Raw genomic sequence first — 18650 nt, 5'->3', positions numbered from 1 at the left:
CTGAATTCTATAAATGATACAGAAAGTTACTTACACTTCTCCAATAGGTGCGTACGTTGATCCAGTTATGGTAAACTCATTAAGGGAACAAGTATCACCATCAACCTTGTCCAGGATGAACATCTACACAGGAGAAAAAAGCAGACAACAGTATTAAAAAGGTATAAAAAAATAATTTTAGAAAAACTGTACTCTTTGTTAGCTTCAGGCACAATTTAAGTTTACTTATTATTTACAAGAAAAGAAAGCAAGCACACTCCCACTCACTGGTTCACTCACCAAATGCCCACATTTGGGCCAGGCTGAAGCCAGAATCCAGAAACTCCACTTGGGTCTCCCATGGGGCAGCAGGGACCTAAGTACCTGAGCTATTATCTGTTGCTTCCCAGGGTACACATTAGCAGGGAGCTAGAGCACAGGCAGGACTTGACCCTGAGCACTTGGCTATGAGACATGGGCATCCCAAGTGGCAGCTTAACCCCCTGCACCACATCTGCCCCTCTCATTGAGAGAAACTCACTGAGGCTCCTAACCAGGAGGTGGGTGTTGTGCCCACAGGGCTAAGCTGCTACTTGGGACACCTGGTTTGGTCCTGGGTTCTCTGTGTTTCTGACCCAGCTTCTTGCTAATGCACCTGGGAAGGCAGCAAATGATAGTTCAAGTACTTGGGTTCCTGCCACCTACATAGGAGACCTAGAATAATATTCTTTTTTTAAAATTTGAGAGTGAGAGAGGGATAGAGGGAGAGGGAGGAAGAGAGAGAGAGAGAGAGAGAGAGAGAGAGAGAGAGAGGGAGGGAGAGAGAGAGAGAGAAAGAGAAAGAGAGAAAAAGAAAGAAAGGTCTTCCTTCCATTGGTTCACCCACTAAATGGCCGCTACGGCCAGCGCTGTACTGATCCAAAGCCAGGAGCCAGGTACTTCTTCCTGGTCTTCCATGCGGGTGCAGGGGCCCAAGCACATGGGCCATCTTCCACTGCCCTCCTGGGCCACAGCAGAGAGCTGGAGTGGAAGAGGAGCAACCGGGACTAGAACCTGGTGCCTATATGGGATGCTGGTGCCGCAGGCGGAGGATTAACCAAGTGAGCCACAGCGCCGGCCCAAGGATAGCATTCTTGGCTCTTGGCTCTGGCCTGGCCCAGCCATGGATGTTGCAGGCATTTGGGGAGTAAACCAGATGGTAGATAATTCTCTCTCCCCCTCTGTCACTCTGCTTTTCAAATAAACAAATGTTATGGGGGAAAAAAAAGTACTAACCCTTACCTGGACTGCTGTTATTTTAAATTGCCTTACCCATCCTTTCCATGATACTCTAAGAAACATCATCACTGACATGCTGAAATCATAGAACACAATCCACACAAATCCCAAGACAAGAGGACTCTGGGTCAGTGAAAGATCAGCTCTAAAGACTGATCGGGTTACTTCTTGGAATGCTCAAGAATTCCAAATTTCAAATGGCTGGCTGAGGAAAGTGCTGCTAGATAGTCCTGCCTTAAAGCTAAGTATAAAAGCTTGGGAAGAATAAACTCCCCTTTCAGAGCTGCATAAACATTCCCGAGCAAAGTAAGACAAACTGCTCCTTTGCTCCTTCCACTCGCTTTTATTGTAGCAACAGCTCCTGTTCTATGAAGCTAGGTAACTGTATACGCAAGCAAGCAGCTCAGAGAACTAAGGGGACAGGACAGATGAGTGCAAGCTTAGGAAACCATTCTTACAACTACGAGGAAGAATAAGGTAACCTGAGTGACGACCTTAAAGGTGGTTTATTTTTTTCCTTGGTTTGCTTTTAAAACATTCAGAAGCCCTGTTTGAAAAAGTAAAATTTAGACTTGCATTTTCAGTGCAATAAACTGTAAAACCCCAAACAAAAAACCAAAAATTTCAACTGTTCTCTGTCATGACAAAATCCCTCTTAATTATCAACAATTAAGAATATGACCAGAGGCAGGCATTAAGGTGCAGTGGGTTGAGCTGCACCTGCAGCACCAGCATCCCATACGAGCACCGGTTTGAATTCCAGCTGCTCCACTTCTGGTCCAATTCTGTTAATGCACCTGGGAAAGCAGGGGAGGATGGTCCAAATGCTTGGGCCCTTGCACCCACGTGGGAGAACCACATGGAGTTTCAGGCTCTTGGCTCCGACCTGGCTTAGCTCTAGCCATTGCAGCCATTTGGAGAGTGAGCCAGTACACGGAAGATCTTTCTCTCCAACTCTGCCTTTCAAATAATAAAACTGAGTATGACCAAACTGTTCTTCAACGAAGATTTTTTTTAAATGATACTGTGGCATAGTGGGTAAAGCCACTGCCTGCAATGCCTGCATCCCACATGGGCGCTGGTTTGAGACCCGGCTGCTCCACTTCCGATCCAGCTCTCTGCTATGGCCTGGGAAAGCAGTAGAAGATGATCCAAGTCCTTGGGCCTCTGTACCCACGTGGGAGACCCAGAGGAAGCTCTTGGCTTCTGATCGGCAGGCACAGCTAACCATTGCAGCCAACTGGGGAGTGAACCAGCAGATGGAAGGCGCCCCCCGCCCAACTCTGCCTCTCTTCTCTCTGTGTAACTCTGACCTTCAAGTAAATAAATAAATCTTTAAAAAAAAAAGTTGCCAAAAAGGCCATGTTATGCTTTAAAAACACATCTTTTCTGAGCCTTCTGATTAAGAAAATCAACCAATCTATATTTTAAAGTAACTTCTTTTGGCTCACAAGATTTGTTGTAAACAGATACTTTTAAATTATAAAAGCTTCATTTCAAAAGCATACTCAGAAGTAAATCAATCTTAGCTTTGTGGCATAGCAGGTAAAGCTGGCATCTGCAATGCTGGCATCTCACATGGGTGCCGGTTTTGAGTCCCAGCTTTTTCACTTCCGATACATTTCCCTGCTAATGCACCCGGGAAAGCAGTGGAGGACGATGGCCCAAGTGCTTGAACCCCTGCACCCAAGTGGGAGAACAGGAAGAAGATTGGGCTCCTGGCTTTGGCCTGGCCCAGCACCAGTCACTGCAGCCATTTGCGGAGTGGATGGAAAATCTCTCTCTCCCTTTCTCTCTGTAGCTCTTTCAAAGAAATAATAAACAAATCAATCTTTAAAAAAAAGTCACAAATGAGATGTAATATAGTTTTTAAAAATAAATATGACTTAAAACAAATTATTACCCAGACAAGATTCATGACAAAGCTCACATAAAGTAAGACCTCCAACTCCTAGAATTTTTTTCTAGCAGATATAACAAAAAAGCTGCAGTTTGGGCCAAGTGTCTGGCCTAGCCATTCAAACACCATTTAGGACAACCACACTACACCTGGGAGTACATGGGTTTCAGTCTCAGCTCCTGATTTCAGCTTCCTACGAATGCAGACTCTGGGAGGTAAGGGTGATGGATGGCTCAAGTAGCTGGGTTCAAAGTGTAAAACCTGTTTTGAGCTCCTAGCTTCAGCCCAGCCCAATCTCAGATACTGTGGGCATTTCAGGTGTGAACCAGCAGACAAGAGCTCATTCTCTCTGCCTCTCAAATTAAAACAATTTTTAAATGAAGTTTGTTAAAAAAAAAACAATATAAAAACACCTCTTTCCAAAGATGTTTTGGCATTTTGAGAGAAAACAACCACAGAGGTTAAAAATTACGTGTTCAGGGTTACACAATTACTAAGTAGAAGAGACAGGATCATTAAGTTCATTTCTGTTCAAAAGTCCAACTTGTTTCTAAAATTCCAACTACATTCATTAAAGTACTGTGACCCTCAGGAAAGTCACTTCTCAGAGACTAAGTCTGCTAACCTCCTGCGCATGAGCAGGACTATCATACGATTCCAACAGTCACATGTGAAGAATTGCACTGAACAGTATCAAACCAAACTGGCACTGTTACGACAAGCCACAGTTATTTAACAATATTCTATATAAAAAGTGAAATTCTTTATGTCTCTGTATATCAAAGTCCAAAATATTCTAAAACTCTTCCAGAACTCTAACCCACATTAGTGAAATCTAAATCTAAATGTGCCTGGGCACAGTGAGCAAGCAACTAAGCCCTCAGGACCTGCAGGACGGACCCTTCCTGCATCAGGGCAGCTACAGCACCACTGCAAGAGCCCCAGTGGGGACCACTGGCTGGCACGGGCTTGCGCTGGGAGCTGTCCTTAATCCCGAAGAAGCAGACCTTTTCTTTACTGCAGGGAAACATTGCAAAGCAAGTCAGTTAAGGGAAAATAAAATGTAAGAAAAAGTTTTTATAATGAACTAAAAAATTCAAAAATCACAATTTCTCACAACTGCTTAATTTCATGGACATAAGGAAGATTCTGAGTTGAATTAAAATTTTCAAGCTAAGTTTAACAGTTTCCTGGGGGAAACTAAACAGTAGACATGAAATTCCCTTTCTTTTCCCCAGAACAACAAAGATGAAAAAACTAGCTTTTAGCCAATTCATCCAACATTGTTTTAGTTCCAAGGAGTAAGAACTTAAGTAACTCAAACCATTTATCTCCTGGAGAAACTTAAGACAAACTTACAAAGTTTTACCATGAGAGCTGAACATAACAATTTGTTTAAAATATTTTCCCATCAATTCTCAACCTAGGTTACTTCATAAAGTCTAAAAATCATCATGAACTGGAAATTGGCAAGATAAAAATACACAGGATTTAACTGATTAAAATAAAACTGGGGGGACACAGCTTTTTAGTACAGCAGGTTAAGCTGCTGCTTGCAATGCCAGCATCCCATACTGGAGTGCTCATTTGATTTGTCTCAGCTACTCTGCTTCCGATCCAAGTTTTCTTTTCCTTTCCTGTTCTTTAATATTTATTTATTTATTTTTAAATTTTTTTACAGGCAGAGTGGACAGTGAGAGAGAGAGAGACAGAGAGAAAGGTCTTCCTTATCGCTGGTTCACCCTCCAATGGCCGCCACGGCCGGTGCGCTGCAGGCAGCGCACCACGCTGATTCGAAGCCGGGAGCCAGGTGCCTCTCCCAGTCTCCCATGCGGGTACAGGGCCCAAGCACTTGGGCCATTCTCCATTGCACTCCTGGGCCACAGCAGAAAGCTGGACTGGAAGAGGGGCAACCAGGATAGAATCCGGCGCCCCAACCAGGACTAGAACCTGGTGTGCTGGTGCCGCAAGGCGGAGGATTAGCCTATTGAGCCGCGGTGCTGGCCAAGATTTATTTATTTCAAAGCCAGGGTTACACGGAGAGAGGGAGATAGAGAAAGAGAGAAATCCTCCAAACACTGGTTCACTCCCTAGGTGGGTCAACAGCCAGGGCTGGACCAGGTAGAAGCCAGCAACCAGGAACTTCCTCCATGTTTCCCACATGGGTGGCAGGGGCTCAAGCACTTAAGCTGTCTTCTACTGCTTTTCTCAAGCCATTAGCAGGGAGATCCAATCCAGTTTCTTTCTGATGTACCAGGAAAAGCAGTGGATGATTGCCTGAGTTCTTGGGCTCCTGCTTCGTGTGGGAGACTCAGACGGAGCTCCTGGCTCCTAGCTCAGCCCTGGCTTCTGTGGTCACATGAGTAAGCCAGCAGATGGAAATTCTCACTCATTTGCTATCTCTCCCCCTCTCTGATGCTCTGCCTTTTGAATAATAACCAAATCTTAAAAAAAAAAAAAAAAAAAAAAAAAAAAAAAAAAGGTGGGCATTTACCTAATGGTTAAGATGTCAATTAGGGCACCTGCATCCCACAGCAGGGTGCCTGAGTTCATGTCCTGGCTCTGCTACTGATAGTTTCCTGCTAACTTACACCCTGGAAGGCAGCAAATGATGGCTCAAGCAGTTGGGTCCCTGCCACTCACACGGTTGGATGAAGTTCTCGGCTCCCAAGCTTTGGCCCAGCCCAGTCCTAGCCTTTGGAGGTTACTTGGGGAACAGAAGAGATGAAAGCTCTCTGTGCCTATCTGTCAAATGAAAAATAAAACCAACATCCAGGATGATGACTGCATCCTTTGAATGTAATAATAAAGCATTCCTTAACTGGCCTGCTTTAGGAAAACATAACATTGTGCCATTAATAAGTGCTCATGGGGCAGGCACAGTGGGGTAAGCTGCTGTTATGGGAAAAGCCTGCAACAGTGTCAGAGTGCCTGGTTCAAGTCCCAGCCAATCTGCGCTTCCTATCCAGCTTCCTACTCATACTGGGTGGCAGCGGATGGTGGGATCCTGTCCTGCCCCCAACATGGGAGACCCAGATGGAGTTCCTTGCTCTTGGCTTTGGCTTGGCCTAGCCCCAGATGTTGCAGGCATTTGGGAAGTGAACCAGCGGATGGAAGATCTCTTTCTTTGTGTCTCTCCCTCTCTCTCTGTGGCTCAGCCTTTCAAATAAATAAACAAATACATAAATGCTTTTAAAAGTGTGTTCACATTAAGTTATAATGTGTCCTAGTCCAGATAACCTGCAATTTTACTTCTCTACAAAACACGACTCAGCTGTTGGTCTAGCAGTCCTATTCTAATATTGACCACAAAAATGCTCTTTGTAACCAATTTTAGAGATTCCCTTGTTAATTAATGAACCAGATAAAATTTCTGGCATGCTCAATCCTACATCTGTACGAATTATGTGTGCCCTTTTGAAAACTGTATTTTGAGTTGCACCAAGTTGTTAAAGTAAAACCTAGGGAAACTGATTTATATAAAAATAACCTGATTCAGTTCTATCATTATTGCATTCTTTCTTTGTTTTTATTTTTAATGGTTTTTTAATGGTTTATTTTTAATGATTTAAATGGTTTCTTATTTTACTCCAGATGATGATCAAACATAAAGAAAGGATGTACACACAGAACCAGCCAAGGTGAACACATGCTTCAGTCTGTCTGGGATATCGGGCACAGAGGTTAATGAGCTGCTGGAGCTTGTCTGTTTACATACAGAGAGACTTTTTTAAAACTTCACTGAAAAGGCACATTACAAAATAAAACTATGTCAAAAAAATTCGTACCAAAATAAACTTATTTTTTAATTCTACTTCTCCATAAACTTTTCAAGTACCCTTGTACTGAGAAGCCCAGGGGATTAAGGGAGTACAGTAACCTGAGGCAAGCACAAAACACCCCCCCAGATGTTTCCTTCACACAAGTCTACCAGCCATGGAAGACAGCCTTTATTTCATGAAATCGTTTTAGGAATTAAAGAGCAATTCCTCTCTGGGGCTGGCACTGTGGTATAACAGGTAAAGCCACCACCTGTAGTTTTGGCATACCATGGGGCACCTGTTTGAGTCCTGGCTGCTCCTCTTCCAATCCAGCTCTCTGCTATGGCCAGGGAAAGCAGCAGCAGATGGCCCAAGTCCTTGGGCCTCTGTACCCATGTGGGAGACCTGGAAAAAACACCTGGCTTCTGGCTTCAGATCGCTGCAGCTCCAGCTGATGTGGCCAACTGGGGAGTGAACCAATGGATAGAAGACCTCCCTCTCTCTTTCTCTGCCTCTCCTTCTCTGTGTAACTCTGACTTTCAAATAAATAAATAAATCTTAAAAAAAGAGTAATTCCTCTAAAGTATGAGAAGTTGGGCCGACACCACACATACACCTATAGAAAAGTTCCAAATTATAACTCAAAGGTTTTAACAGCATTTAAATATATTAGGATGAAAAGAGAACCACAGGAAAGACTCTTCAATCTCTCCCCTTACCCTGCAGACTGACATCTGGTTCGTTGTGAGTGTACCAGTCTTGTCAGAGCAGATAACAGAAGTACAGCCGAGGGTTTCCACAGAAGGCAGGCTTCGGACGATGGCATTTTTCTTTGCCATCCTACGAGTTCCAAGAGCCAGGCAGGTGGTGATGACGGCAGGCAGACCTTCAGGAATAGCTGCTACTGCCAGGGCCACTGCAATCTTAAAGTAGTAAATAGCACCTCTGATCCAGGAGCCTCCATGAACTGGGTCATTGAAATGCCCAATGTTTATGATCCAGACTGCAATGCAAATAAGGGAGATGACTTTGGAAAGCTGTTCTCCGAATTCATCTAGTTTCTGCTGAAGAGGCGTCCTCTCCTGTTCTGTCGCCACCATCTCATCCCGAATCTTGCCAATCTCAGTGTTGACTCCAGTTGCCACCACCACTCCCATGGCTTTCCCTGCAGCAATGTTTGTGCCCTACGGCAGGAAGAAAGACCTGGTCACGAGATGAACAGCCCAACCATAAACTCATACTCCAGACTCTGACCAGGGCACCCAGATTCTTTTAACATCTCCTCCTGGGCCTTCTGGTGGTTACTGCTCAGGCTACTGGTCACCCAGCAGTGACGAGCACTCGTCCTGCACTGTGGGACCTCTGCCTGATTCTGAGCCATGCAGTCCTTCCATCCCACGGCAGCACTACGCTGACCCACCATGGAGTACAGCTTGAGGACCAGCTCTCCGCTCAGCGGGGCTCTAACCAACTCTGCAGTCCCAGCTGTTTCAAACTCTATGGTTCTCAGGCTCCCACAGCTTAGCCTACTTTGGGTCATCTATAGTAGAAGAGCCATGAGCCCCAGGGGGTTATCCTAAAGACCCTACTCAAGCACCAGCATTCCAAAAAACAAACAACAACAAAAAAACCAGTGAAATCACGTGTGAGCGTTCTCTTCGACTCTCAGCCTTGCTCCTTTCACTGTGCCTCTACAGCACTTACTTACCATAGCTGTAGCTGGTTTGGTTCTCGCCTGACTCACACAATCTCACCCCTGAAACATTCCAAATTTCAAACAAATTCCATGCATTTCCTAACTACCTTTTAAAAAATTTCAAATCAACAGAAAAAGTGAAACAGTACAGTGAACATGCACATGTTTTTCACCAAGACTCTTACTGCTTCCTGCCTCCACACATACTGCTTTTCATTGTGAATCACACAGACAGCTGCAATCATCCACATCATTTTGAAAATACCCTTTATAGGCTATGGCTTTTCCAACAAAAAAATCTTTGTCAACTATGTTCACAGATAAGGATGTTTGACCTGATTTTTTCTTTTTTTTTGGTGGGGCGAGGGCAGACTCTCAAAAACCTGCCAACAAAAGACATCTAAGTCACATATTTTCACATGGTATGTTACTGATGTGAGAATGACCATAGAGTATGATCATCCTTTGGAATGACAGTCAACACTCTCTCCAGTCTGACCACTAATAGCAGGCAGTGAAAAACATAACATCTATGGACCATTAAGACGCTGGAATGTCTCCCAATAGCAGCACAACCGATAAAGTACTCACAGAAAAAAGCATGTTCTTCTTATCTTGGTTGACAGCCCGCGGGTCTGGGACAGGGTCAGTGTGCTTGATGACAGAGACAGATTCACCTAGGCAGGTTGTGAGACAGAAGCAGTGGTAAGATCTGTGCAGTCCACACCTGGGACCCTCATCAGTACCAAGACTTAACCATTCTTTTGGATATTGTCAAGTATGAGAAAGGGACAACTGGGCCAATTCATTCAAAGGAAGTAAACTAGGAAAAGAATGGCAAGATAAAATCAGCAGTACCACAAAATAAACCTAACTTTGAAGTAAAATCCCAATTACCTTTATTTTCAGTTTGTCATTTTATACTCTAATATTTGTGTATGTTGTTTACAGACACAGTATTTAAGTAACAATCTGACCCTGACCATGTTTCAATAAAGCAAGTTTTCAAAAAAGCAACTAGCAGGGTCAGCGATGTGGCATAGCGGGTTAAGCCATCATCTGCAGTGCTGGCATCCCATATGGCCACTGGTTCAAGTCCCGGCTGCTCCACTTTCGATCCAGCTCTCTGCTGTGGCCTGGGAAGCAGTGGAAGATGGCCCAAGTTCTTGGGCCCTTGCACCCACGTGGGAGACCCGGAAGAAGCTCCTGGTTCCTGGCTTCAGATTGGTACAGCTCCGGCCACCGTGGCCAAATGGGGAGTGAGTCAGCGGAAGGGAGAATCCCCATTCTGCCCCCGCTGCTTCTCTATAACTCTGCCTTCAAATAAATAAATAAATCTTTAAAAAAAATCGTGATTAGCTGGGGGCTGGCAGCATGGCATAGTGGGCTGAGCCTCCACCTGTGGCGCCACCATCCCATATGGGTACCAGTTCTAGTCCTGGCTGCTCCTCTTCCAATCCAGCTCTCTGCTATGGCCTGAGAAAATAGTAGAAGATGGCCCAAGTCCTAGGGCCCTGCACCCTTGTGGGAGATCCAGAAGCTCCTGGCTCCAGATAGGTCCAGCTCCGGCTGTTGTGACCATCTGGGGAGTGAACCAGCAGATGGAAGGCCTTTCTGTCTGTAATTCTACCTCTCAAATAAATTTTTTTTTTTTTTTTTTTTTTGGACAGGCAGAGTGGAAAGTGAGAGAGAGAGAGAGAGACAGAGAGAAAAGTCTTGCTTTACCATTGGTTCACCCTCCAATGGCCGCCGCGGCCGGCGCGCTGCAGCCGGCGCACCGCGCTGATCTGAAGGCAGAAGCCAGATGCTTCTCCTGAAGTCTCCTATGGGGTGCAGGGCCCAAGGACTTGGGCCATCCTCCACTGCAATTCCAGGCCATAGCAGAGAACTGGACTGGAAGAGCAGCAACCGGGACAGAATCCGGCGCCCTGACTGGGATTAGAACCCAGTGTGCTGGCGCCGCAGATGGAGGATTATCCCATTGAGCCGTGGCGCCGGCCAAAGATTTATTTATTTGAAAGAGTTACACACAGAGAGAAAGAAAGGCAGAGGCAGAGAGAGAGAGAGAGAGGTCCTCCATCCGCTGGTTCACTCCCCAGTTGGCCACAATGGCTGGATCTGCACTGATCTGAAGCCAGGAGCCAGGATCCTCCTCTGGGTCTCCCATGTGGATGCAGGGGCCCAAGGACTTGGGCCATCTTTCACTACCTTTCCAGGCCACAGCAGAAAGCTGGATTGGAAGTGGAAGAGCCGGGTCTTAAACTGGCACCCAGATGGGATGCCAGAGGGAGGGCCCACAAATAATAAAATCTTAAAAATAAATAAAATATAAAGAGCAATTAGCTGGGTCGGTGTTGTGGCCTACCAGGTAAAGCTTTGCCCACAACACCAGCATCTCACGTGGGCGCCAGTTTTTGTTGTGGCTGCTACACTTCAGATTCGGCTCCCTGCTAATGGTGGGGGCAAGGCAGAGGAGGACTGACTGCCCATGTGCTTGGGCCCAGGACAACCACTGGGAGAGCCGGGATAAAGCTCCTGGCTTCAGACTCACCCAGCCCTGACCATTAACAGCCATGTGGGAGTGAACCAGCGAATGGAAGATCTGCTTCTCTGTCTCTCCCTCTAACTCTGACTAAAAAAAAAAATGAAAGGGCCAGTGCGGTGGCACAGTAGGCTAAGCCTCTGCCTATGGCGCCAGCATGCCATATGGGCACAGATTAGTGTCCTGGCTGCACCTTTTCTGATCCAGCTCCCTGCTAATGGCCTGGGAATGCAGTGGAAGATGGCCCAAGTGCTTGGGCTCCTGCACCCATGTGAGAAGCTCTAGGCTCTCGATCAGCCCAGCTCTAGCTATTGAGGTCATCTGGAGAGTGAACCAGCAGATGGGTTCTCTTTCTGTTTCTCCCTCCCTCTCGCTCTGTAACTCTGTCTCTAATAAATAAATAAATAAAATCTAAAAAAAAAAAAGGACAGCAATCAGCAACTGTGCTAAAAGATCATATGGTATAAAAAACTGCTTTTAGAAAGTTTAAAATGTCTTAATGACTTTTATTTCAACTTTAACATCACTTAAAAATATATAGTGAGTCAATGTGAACGACATTAACCGTCTAATTGTTGATTTTATGGCAGGTGGCAAACTTCACCATTAGTAATTGACAAAGAAATGAGTTCTTCAATGTAATCTAAAAATATAGTATAATTATTTAATAAAAGATAATTTATAAGAACCTGTATGAAGAGTTGAGATGTAATTATTTCTGTGGATACACTGAACATTTATTTTATACATGTAAGCCATCTGTTTCCCCTTTATGGCATATGGTGTAACTGGCTTCTAGCTTATTGCTGCTAAATAGTTTTAATAGGAAAGAAATTCATAAATAAGCAATGTAAAATATAGAGCCCAGGTTCTACCATTGATATTAGTTGCTTTTCAAAACTGATAATCAGATAAGTCTCAATAGCCATTATATTTTATATTTATTCACTATTAAATTGAGATTTTAGCATTGTTTCTAAAGTTAATCTTCTGACCACCTCACTTCCAGTTGCTATGGACCCTCCACCCTAGATTGTGCCTTTATCACACAAACAGGGCGAAATGGCCCAAGTAATTCCAAATCAGAATGTTAACTCTAGGTAGGAAAATCGTTTCAGGGGCTAACTTTTGTTAAATGTACATCTGATTATTACAAAGTTTGTTAGACACAAGATTGGCATTCCTCCAACAAAAAAGGAGACTATTTTCCTGCCTAAACAAAAGCTACTGAATAAATCATTCACTTCCCAGAAAACAGGGAGCCAACACTTCAACCTTAAGATTACCTCCACTAATGAGGGAATTTGCAACCTTCTTTAAAAAGTTAAAAGAAGTGCTCACTTCGGCAGCACATATACTAAAAAGGTAAAAAGAAAAAGTGTGATTTTTCTTAAAACCAAAACTAATTATTTTCAACAGAGGTTTTATGAGATAATATCCAGGTTGGTTTGTTTTGCTTTAAAATTATGCCTTTAAGTCCACATTGGCAAAAAGCCAAACTGATACGTGGGTAAGCATGGGATATGTATGACAAGCTTCAGAAATTCAATGTCCTTTCAGCACATGACACTTACCTGTGAGAATTGACTGGTCAACTCTTAGAGTTGTAGACTTGATAGAAGTCAATCTTATGTCGGCAGGAACTTTGTCACCAACTATTTGAGAGGAAAAAAGCAGCTAAAATGAGCAACTTTTGCAATCAAATTCACTGAAGACAAATTAAACACAGCTTTTAAAGAACATAAACAAGCAGTCTATATATACATAGCACAACTATGTAAAAATCTGTTAAAACAAGAAAAATGATCAACCAATCTCAAGGTCCTTAAAACTTCCTAACTGGGTGAATACAAGACTTGAATTACACAGGAGGAGAATGATATCTGAGGAGACCTCTAAATATACCATCAGGAGTTTGGTTATATACGCTCAGGCCTGTAAGCTTTCCCTTTGAAGATTATTTTCCATTTTTTTCCCTTCTATCTATTTGAAAGGCAGAGTTACAGAAAGAGAAAGACAGAAAGAGAAAGAGAGAGAGAGAGAGACAGACAGACAGAGACACAGAGAGAAAGAGAAAGAGAAAGAAATCTTCCAATCGCTGGTTCACTCCCCAAATGGCAATGGCTACAATGGTCAGGGCTGGGCCAGGTCGAAGCCAGGAGTCAGGAGCTTCTTCTGGGTCTCCCATGTGGGTGCAGGGGCCCAAGCACTTGGGCCATCTCTGCTGCTTTCCCAGGCCATTAGCAGGGAGCTGGATTGCAAGTGGAGCAGGCAGGACTGGAACCATTGTCCATACTGATGCCAGCATTGCAGGTGGTGGTTTTACCCACTTTGCCACAACACAATCCCTGAAAACTGTTTCTATTTACAGTATTAAGTGAGGTATACACTTTTTACCCATATGCAAGGCACAGTGAAGGGGATCAACTGGTTCCTTCCACCAGAAAAGCAATTAAGAATAAACAGCTTTAAACAAAAATTAACCTCATACATAAGACAAATGCAAAAATGAAACTCCACAAAATACTATTTTAAAACAATTTTTTTTTTTAATTGAAAGGCCAAGAGAGACAGAACCAGCTTGCACCCACTGGTTCACTGCCTCAGATGCCCTGCAAGGGTCAGAGGGCGAAAGACCAAAACCTGAAAGTCCACCACATGGATGGCAGGAACCCAACCACCTGAGCCATCACTGCTGCCCCCTATGGCATCTACATTAGCAGGAAGCTGGAATCAAGAGCTGGAGATCAATTCAGGTACTCTAATGTGGAATGTGGGCACCACAACCAGCCAATTGCCCTTTCAACTATCAAACAAATAAGAGGATATACACTCAGTTGGCCAGGATGTGTAGAAACATGGATTCTTACATGGTAGGATCACAAAACCTGGAAATCTATTTTAATCTGATAAAAAAATAAAATCAATAGACACAAATCACTGCAGGCTAAGAAAAATGACAGTGCGCTGCTATCAAGGGACAAATGCTGAATTCATATATCGCTAAATATTCTATGTCAGTAACATTAACAACCCACTTAGGATTCTTTTTTTTTGACAGGCAGAGTGGACAGTGAGAGAGAGACAGAGAGAAAGGTCTTCTTTTGCTGTTGGTTCACCCTCCAATGGCTACAGCGGCCAGCATGCTGCAGCCGGCGCACTGCGCTGATCCAAAGGCAGGAGCCAGGTGCTTCTCCTGGTCTCCCATGGGGTGCAGGGCCTAAGGACCTGGGCCATCCTCCACTGCACTCCCTGGCCACGGCAGAGAGCTGGCCTAGAAGAGGGGCAACCGGGACAGAATCTGATGCCCCGACCGGGACTAGAACCTGGTGTGCTGGCGCCACTAGGCGGAGGATTAGCCTTTTGAGCCACGGCGGTGGCCCACTTAGAATTCTTAGTTCACTTATGCTTCCAAACTTTGTGGCCACCCTAGATGTGCTGGATGAATACCAATCTGTAAACTCTGCTGGGTAAACTGGCAATCTAGATCAAAACTACAAGGCACAGCATTTAAGTTCCACAAATTCCACTACAAGGAACTTACTCTACAGATGTGTAACAAAATATGTGGTTAATTCATAGCAGGTTTTGCTAATAGTGCAAAGAGAAGTTAATTCTATTCAAACTAAAGTGAAATTTTTCTGTAAGCTACACCCTACAGTAAGTTGGGAAAAAAGATGTGAAACATCATGCTTATGGGGCTATCACTGTTACAAGGCAATGTACTTCTGGGAAGGTATAACAAACTGGCAACACTGGGCAGCTGGCACATGGGGATGGAGACTTATCATACCCTTATGGTACCTTTTGGAACTTGAATTACCAAATAAACCAACCTCTTACATAAGCTACAGATGACTTCTCAGTCAACTGAGCCTTCTTTCATGGGCCAAAGACTTCCTTTAGGAATAGCTCTTAAAGGACCACATCTTGGCCCCTTTTCTTGATGTGTATGAAATAAAATGCCATGATGCAGTCCCAGTAACAGAAAAAGCCAGTATGTCATATGTCTTGAGAACAGGGCTCAGCACACTACATTCAAATATGGCGAAATGAGTACATCTGCACAACTAGACATTAAAAACAAGTGTACAGGGGAGAGCATCATGGCTTCCCAGGTTAAGCTGCTGCCTGCAGTGCCAGTATCCCATATGGGCACCAGCTGGAGTCTCAGCTGTTCTACTTCCAATCCAGCTCCCTGCTAATGCACCTGAGAAAGCAGCAGATGACCCAACCCCTAGAGCTCCTGCACCCATGTGGGAAACCCAGATGAAGCTCCTGGCTCCTGGCTTTGGATCAGCCCAGCTTCGGCCATCGTGGCCATTTGGGAAGTGAACCAGCAGATGGAAGATCTCTATCTCCCTCTAATTCTGCCTTTCAAACAAAATAGATCTAAAACAATGTACAACAGTTTTCCATTACTTTCTGAAACATCCATAAGGTGGTTTCCAAAGCCTTAATCAAGAATAGCTGAAAATTAAATTCTCTCTACAATGATATATTTAAGTCAAATTTTCATTTTTCTATACTTAATCTGGGATATATTACATTATAGTTGTCACTGGTGACATGTAAAATGGTAAACCAGTTTTCCTAATCCTGTCCATGCTGTAAACATTAGACACATTTTAGTTTCAACTTTTGTGTATTTCAAAGCTTTTAAATTTAGGAAGAACATGGTTTTCTTAACTCCAGTGCACCCAACAATCCTATAGCCAAAGTAGGCAATGTGGTTACAAGGCAGCACAGAATGAGTTTCTCAATATATAATCTCAAGAGGCAGATTATCCTTGCATTTGACCGCAGGGACATGTAGGCTAAGGTGAAATTCCTACTGGAAATGCTTATGCAATGAACTGCAACATCCACACTGAACACACGAGAATCTTTCATCTTAATAAAACTCTGATCATACCACACTGAAGGGAGCATATCTCAGGTGATTAAGAAAATAAACTAGTATTTTCAACTCTAGTGACCTTCCACAGCTAAAATGCCTTAACAAGATGAAAACTTTCAACCTAATTAAGAAAAGCATTAATATATTATTCCTGCTTATCATAATTAACCTGATCCCACATGCCCTTTGGAATGAATACAACTTTAATGATGAGCACCAAATGGAAATTTTACTTGGAAATGTTCCTTCAACATGAGGTGATTTATGCCATGATCCTATAGGAGCAGAAAACAAGACTTCTTCCAGGCCAGTGTTGTGGCACAGTGGGTTAAGCCAATGCCTGCGACACCAGAATCCCATCTGAGTGCCTGAGTCCTGCCTGCTCCGCTTCCAATCCAAGTCCCCATTAATGTGCCTGGGAAAGCAGCAAAACATGGCTCAAGTACCTGGGCCCCTGCTATCCATATGGGAGAGCTGGAAGAGGTCCCAGCTCCTGGCTATCATAGTCATCTGGGGAGTAACACAGTGAATGGAAGATATTGTCACTCTGCCCCTCAAATATTTAAAAAAAAAAAAAAAAGACTTCTTTTATCTTCTAGTTGCCTCTGTAACTGGGAAGCAATGAAATATTTCACAGTTAAAACAAAAGTTAATCTGGTAGTCTTTGATAAACTAGATTCTCAAAACCCTTTTTTTAGGTCCGGAAGTCTGTTTTCAAAAAGGTTTTCCAGGGGCCAGTGCTGTGGTGCAGCTGGTTAAAGCCCTGGCCTGCAGCACCAGCATCCCAAATGGACACTGGTTTGAGTCCTGGCTGCTCCTTGCTAACGGGCCTGGGAAAGCAGCAGAGGATGGCCCAATTGCTTGGGCCCCTGCATCCACATGGGAGAAGCTGCTGGCTCCTGGCTTCCGCCTGGCCCAGTCCCAGTCATTATGGCCATTTGGGAAGTGAATCAGCGGATGGAAGATCTCTCTCTGTAACTCTGCCTTTCAAAGAAATAATAAATTTTTTAAAAAATTTCCAAATATACAAAAAAATTAGTACAAGGGAAAAACCCACAATATATGAAATGCATGAAGTCTATATACCTTAATTAAAAGGTTTCTGGGGAAAAAAAAAAAAACCACAATAACTAGAGTCACAGATCCTCATGGAGGGATCCTGTTCAGACAAGTCCCATCATGTGCTGGGTTTTGTGTGCTTGCTCTAAGGCAGAGGTGGGAAATAGGGTCATTTGGATATTTATAACATCATTCATGGGTTATACATTATCAACTTAAAAATTAGCCTGCCATATTTACTGAATTTTTTAAAAAGATTTATTTGAGAGGCAAGAGTTGTAAGAGAACGAGTGAGAGAGATTTTCATACCACTGGTTCATTCCCCAAATGGCCACAATGGCCAGAGCTGGGCTGATCCGAGGCCAAGAGCTTCTTCCAGGTCTCCCACGTGGGTGCAGGGGCCCAAGAAGTTGGGCCGTCTTCTACTGCTTTCCCAGGCCATAGCAGAAAGCTGGATAGGAAGAGTTCTGAGAGGCCAGGACACGAACCAGTGCCTTTATGGGATGCTGGTGCTGCGGGCGGATGCTTAGCCTACTATGCCACCGTGCCAGCTCCTATTTATTGAATTTTGAGTCCCCATGATTTCGTGGGCTTTCATAGATCAGACATTCCCCACCCCTGCTCTAAGGTAAGAAGATCCTAAGCTTTACAACATGTAAAATGTGCTACTTCAAGTTGCACTTCTGTTTCTATAGAAGCTGAGTGCTGTGGAAATATACTATAGAGAAAAATAATTCTTTTTTTTAAATTTAAATTTAAATTTTTTTGGCAGGCAGAGTGGATAGTGAGAGAGAGAGAGAGACAGAGAGAAAGGTCTTCCTTTTGCCGTTGGTTCACCCTCCAATGGCCACTGCGGCCGGTGTACCGCACTGATCCGAAGGCAGGAGCCAGGTGCTTCTCCTGGTCTCCCATGGGGTGCAGGGCCCAAGCATTTGGGCCATCCTCCACTGCACTCCCGGGCCACAGCAGAGAGCTGGCCTGGAAGAAGGGCAACCAGGACAGAATCTGGCGCCCCGACCGGGACTAGAACCTGGTGTACCGGCGCCGCTAGGTGGAGGATTAGCCTGTTGAGCCATGGCACCGGCCCAACAATTCATTTCTTAAACATTTTATTTAAATATTTATTTGGAAGGCAGCATAACAGAGAGCAGGAGAGAGACAGAGAAAGTAATCTTCCATCTGCTGGTTCACTCCTCAAATGCCCAAAATAGTGAGAGTAGGGCTAGGCCGAAGCCAAAAGCCTCGGACTCAGTATGGTTCTTCCACTTGTGTGGCAGAAAGCCAGGCAGGAAGCCATCATCTGCAGCCTCCCAGAATGCGCATTAGCAGGAGGGCTGGAACCAGAAGCACAACCAGACACTCGGACAAGAAACACGGGTAACCCCAGCAGCGTCTTAGCTACGCCACGCTAGGTGTCTGCCCCCACCAGCCTTATTTTAGTATCCTCCTATCTACAAGAATTTTTCCACCACCTTGATCAATGCATCTCTTCATTTTACAGACAGGAGCTAAGAAGTAAAAGGAATCTTCCCCAA

General features: G+C 44.3%; 1 protein-coding gene across 2 annotated transcripts in view; it reads right to left on the bottom strand.

The window, feature by feature from the left end:
* The window catches only part of ATP2A2 (ATPase sarcoplasmic/endoplasmic reticulum Ca2+ transporting 2), a 68063-nt gene that overhangs the window by 17429 nt on the left and 31984 nt on the right, over window positions 1-18650 (bottom strand). For both annotated transcript variants that reach the window (XM_062182373.1, XM_062182372.1), the window contains exons 6-9: window positions 12731-12811; window positions 9206-9291; window positions 7638-8102; window positions 35-123 (exon numbers count right to left, since the gene is read on the bottom strand). In XM_062182373.1, the coding sequence (XP_062038357.1) occupies window positions 35-123; window positions 7638-8102; window positions 9206-9291; window positions 12731-12811 (721 nt within the window). The remainder of the gene's footprint in view (window positions 1-34; window positions 124-7637; window positions 8103-9205; window positions 9292-12730; window positions 12812-18650) is intronic.

The sequence above is a fragment of the Lepus europaeus genome, chromosome 23, assembly GCF_033115175.1.
Source record: "Lepus europaeus isolate LE1 chromosome 23, mLepTim1.pri, whole genome shotgun sequence".
NCBI classification, from domain to species: Eukaryota; Metazoa; Chordata; class Mammalia; order Lagomorpha; family Leporidae; genus Lepus; species Lepus europaeus.
The sequence above is the reverse complement of the archived record's forward strand: the minus strand, read 5'-3'. Positions and strand labels throughout refer to the sequence as shown.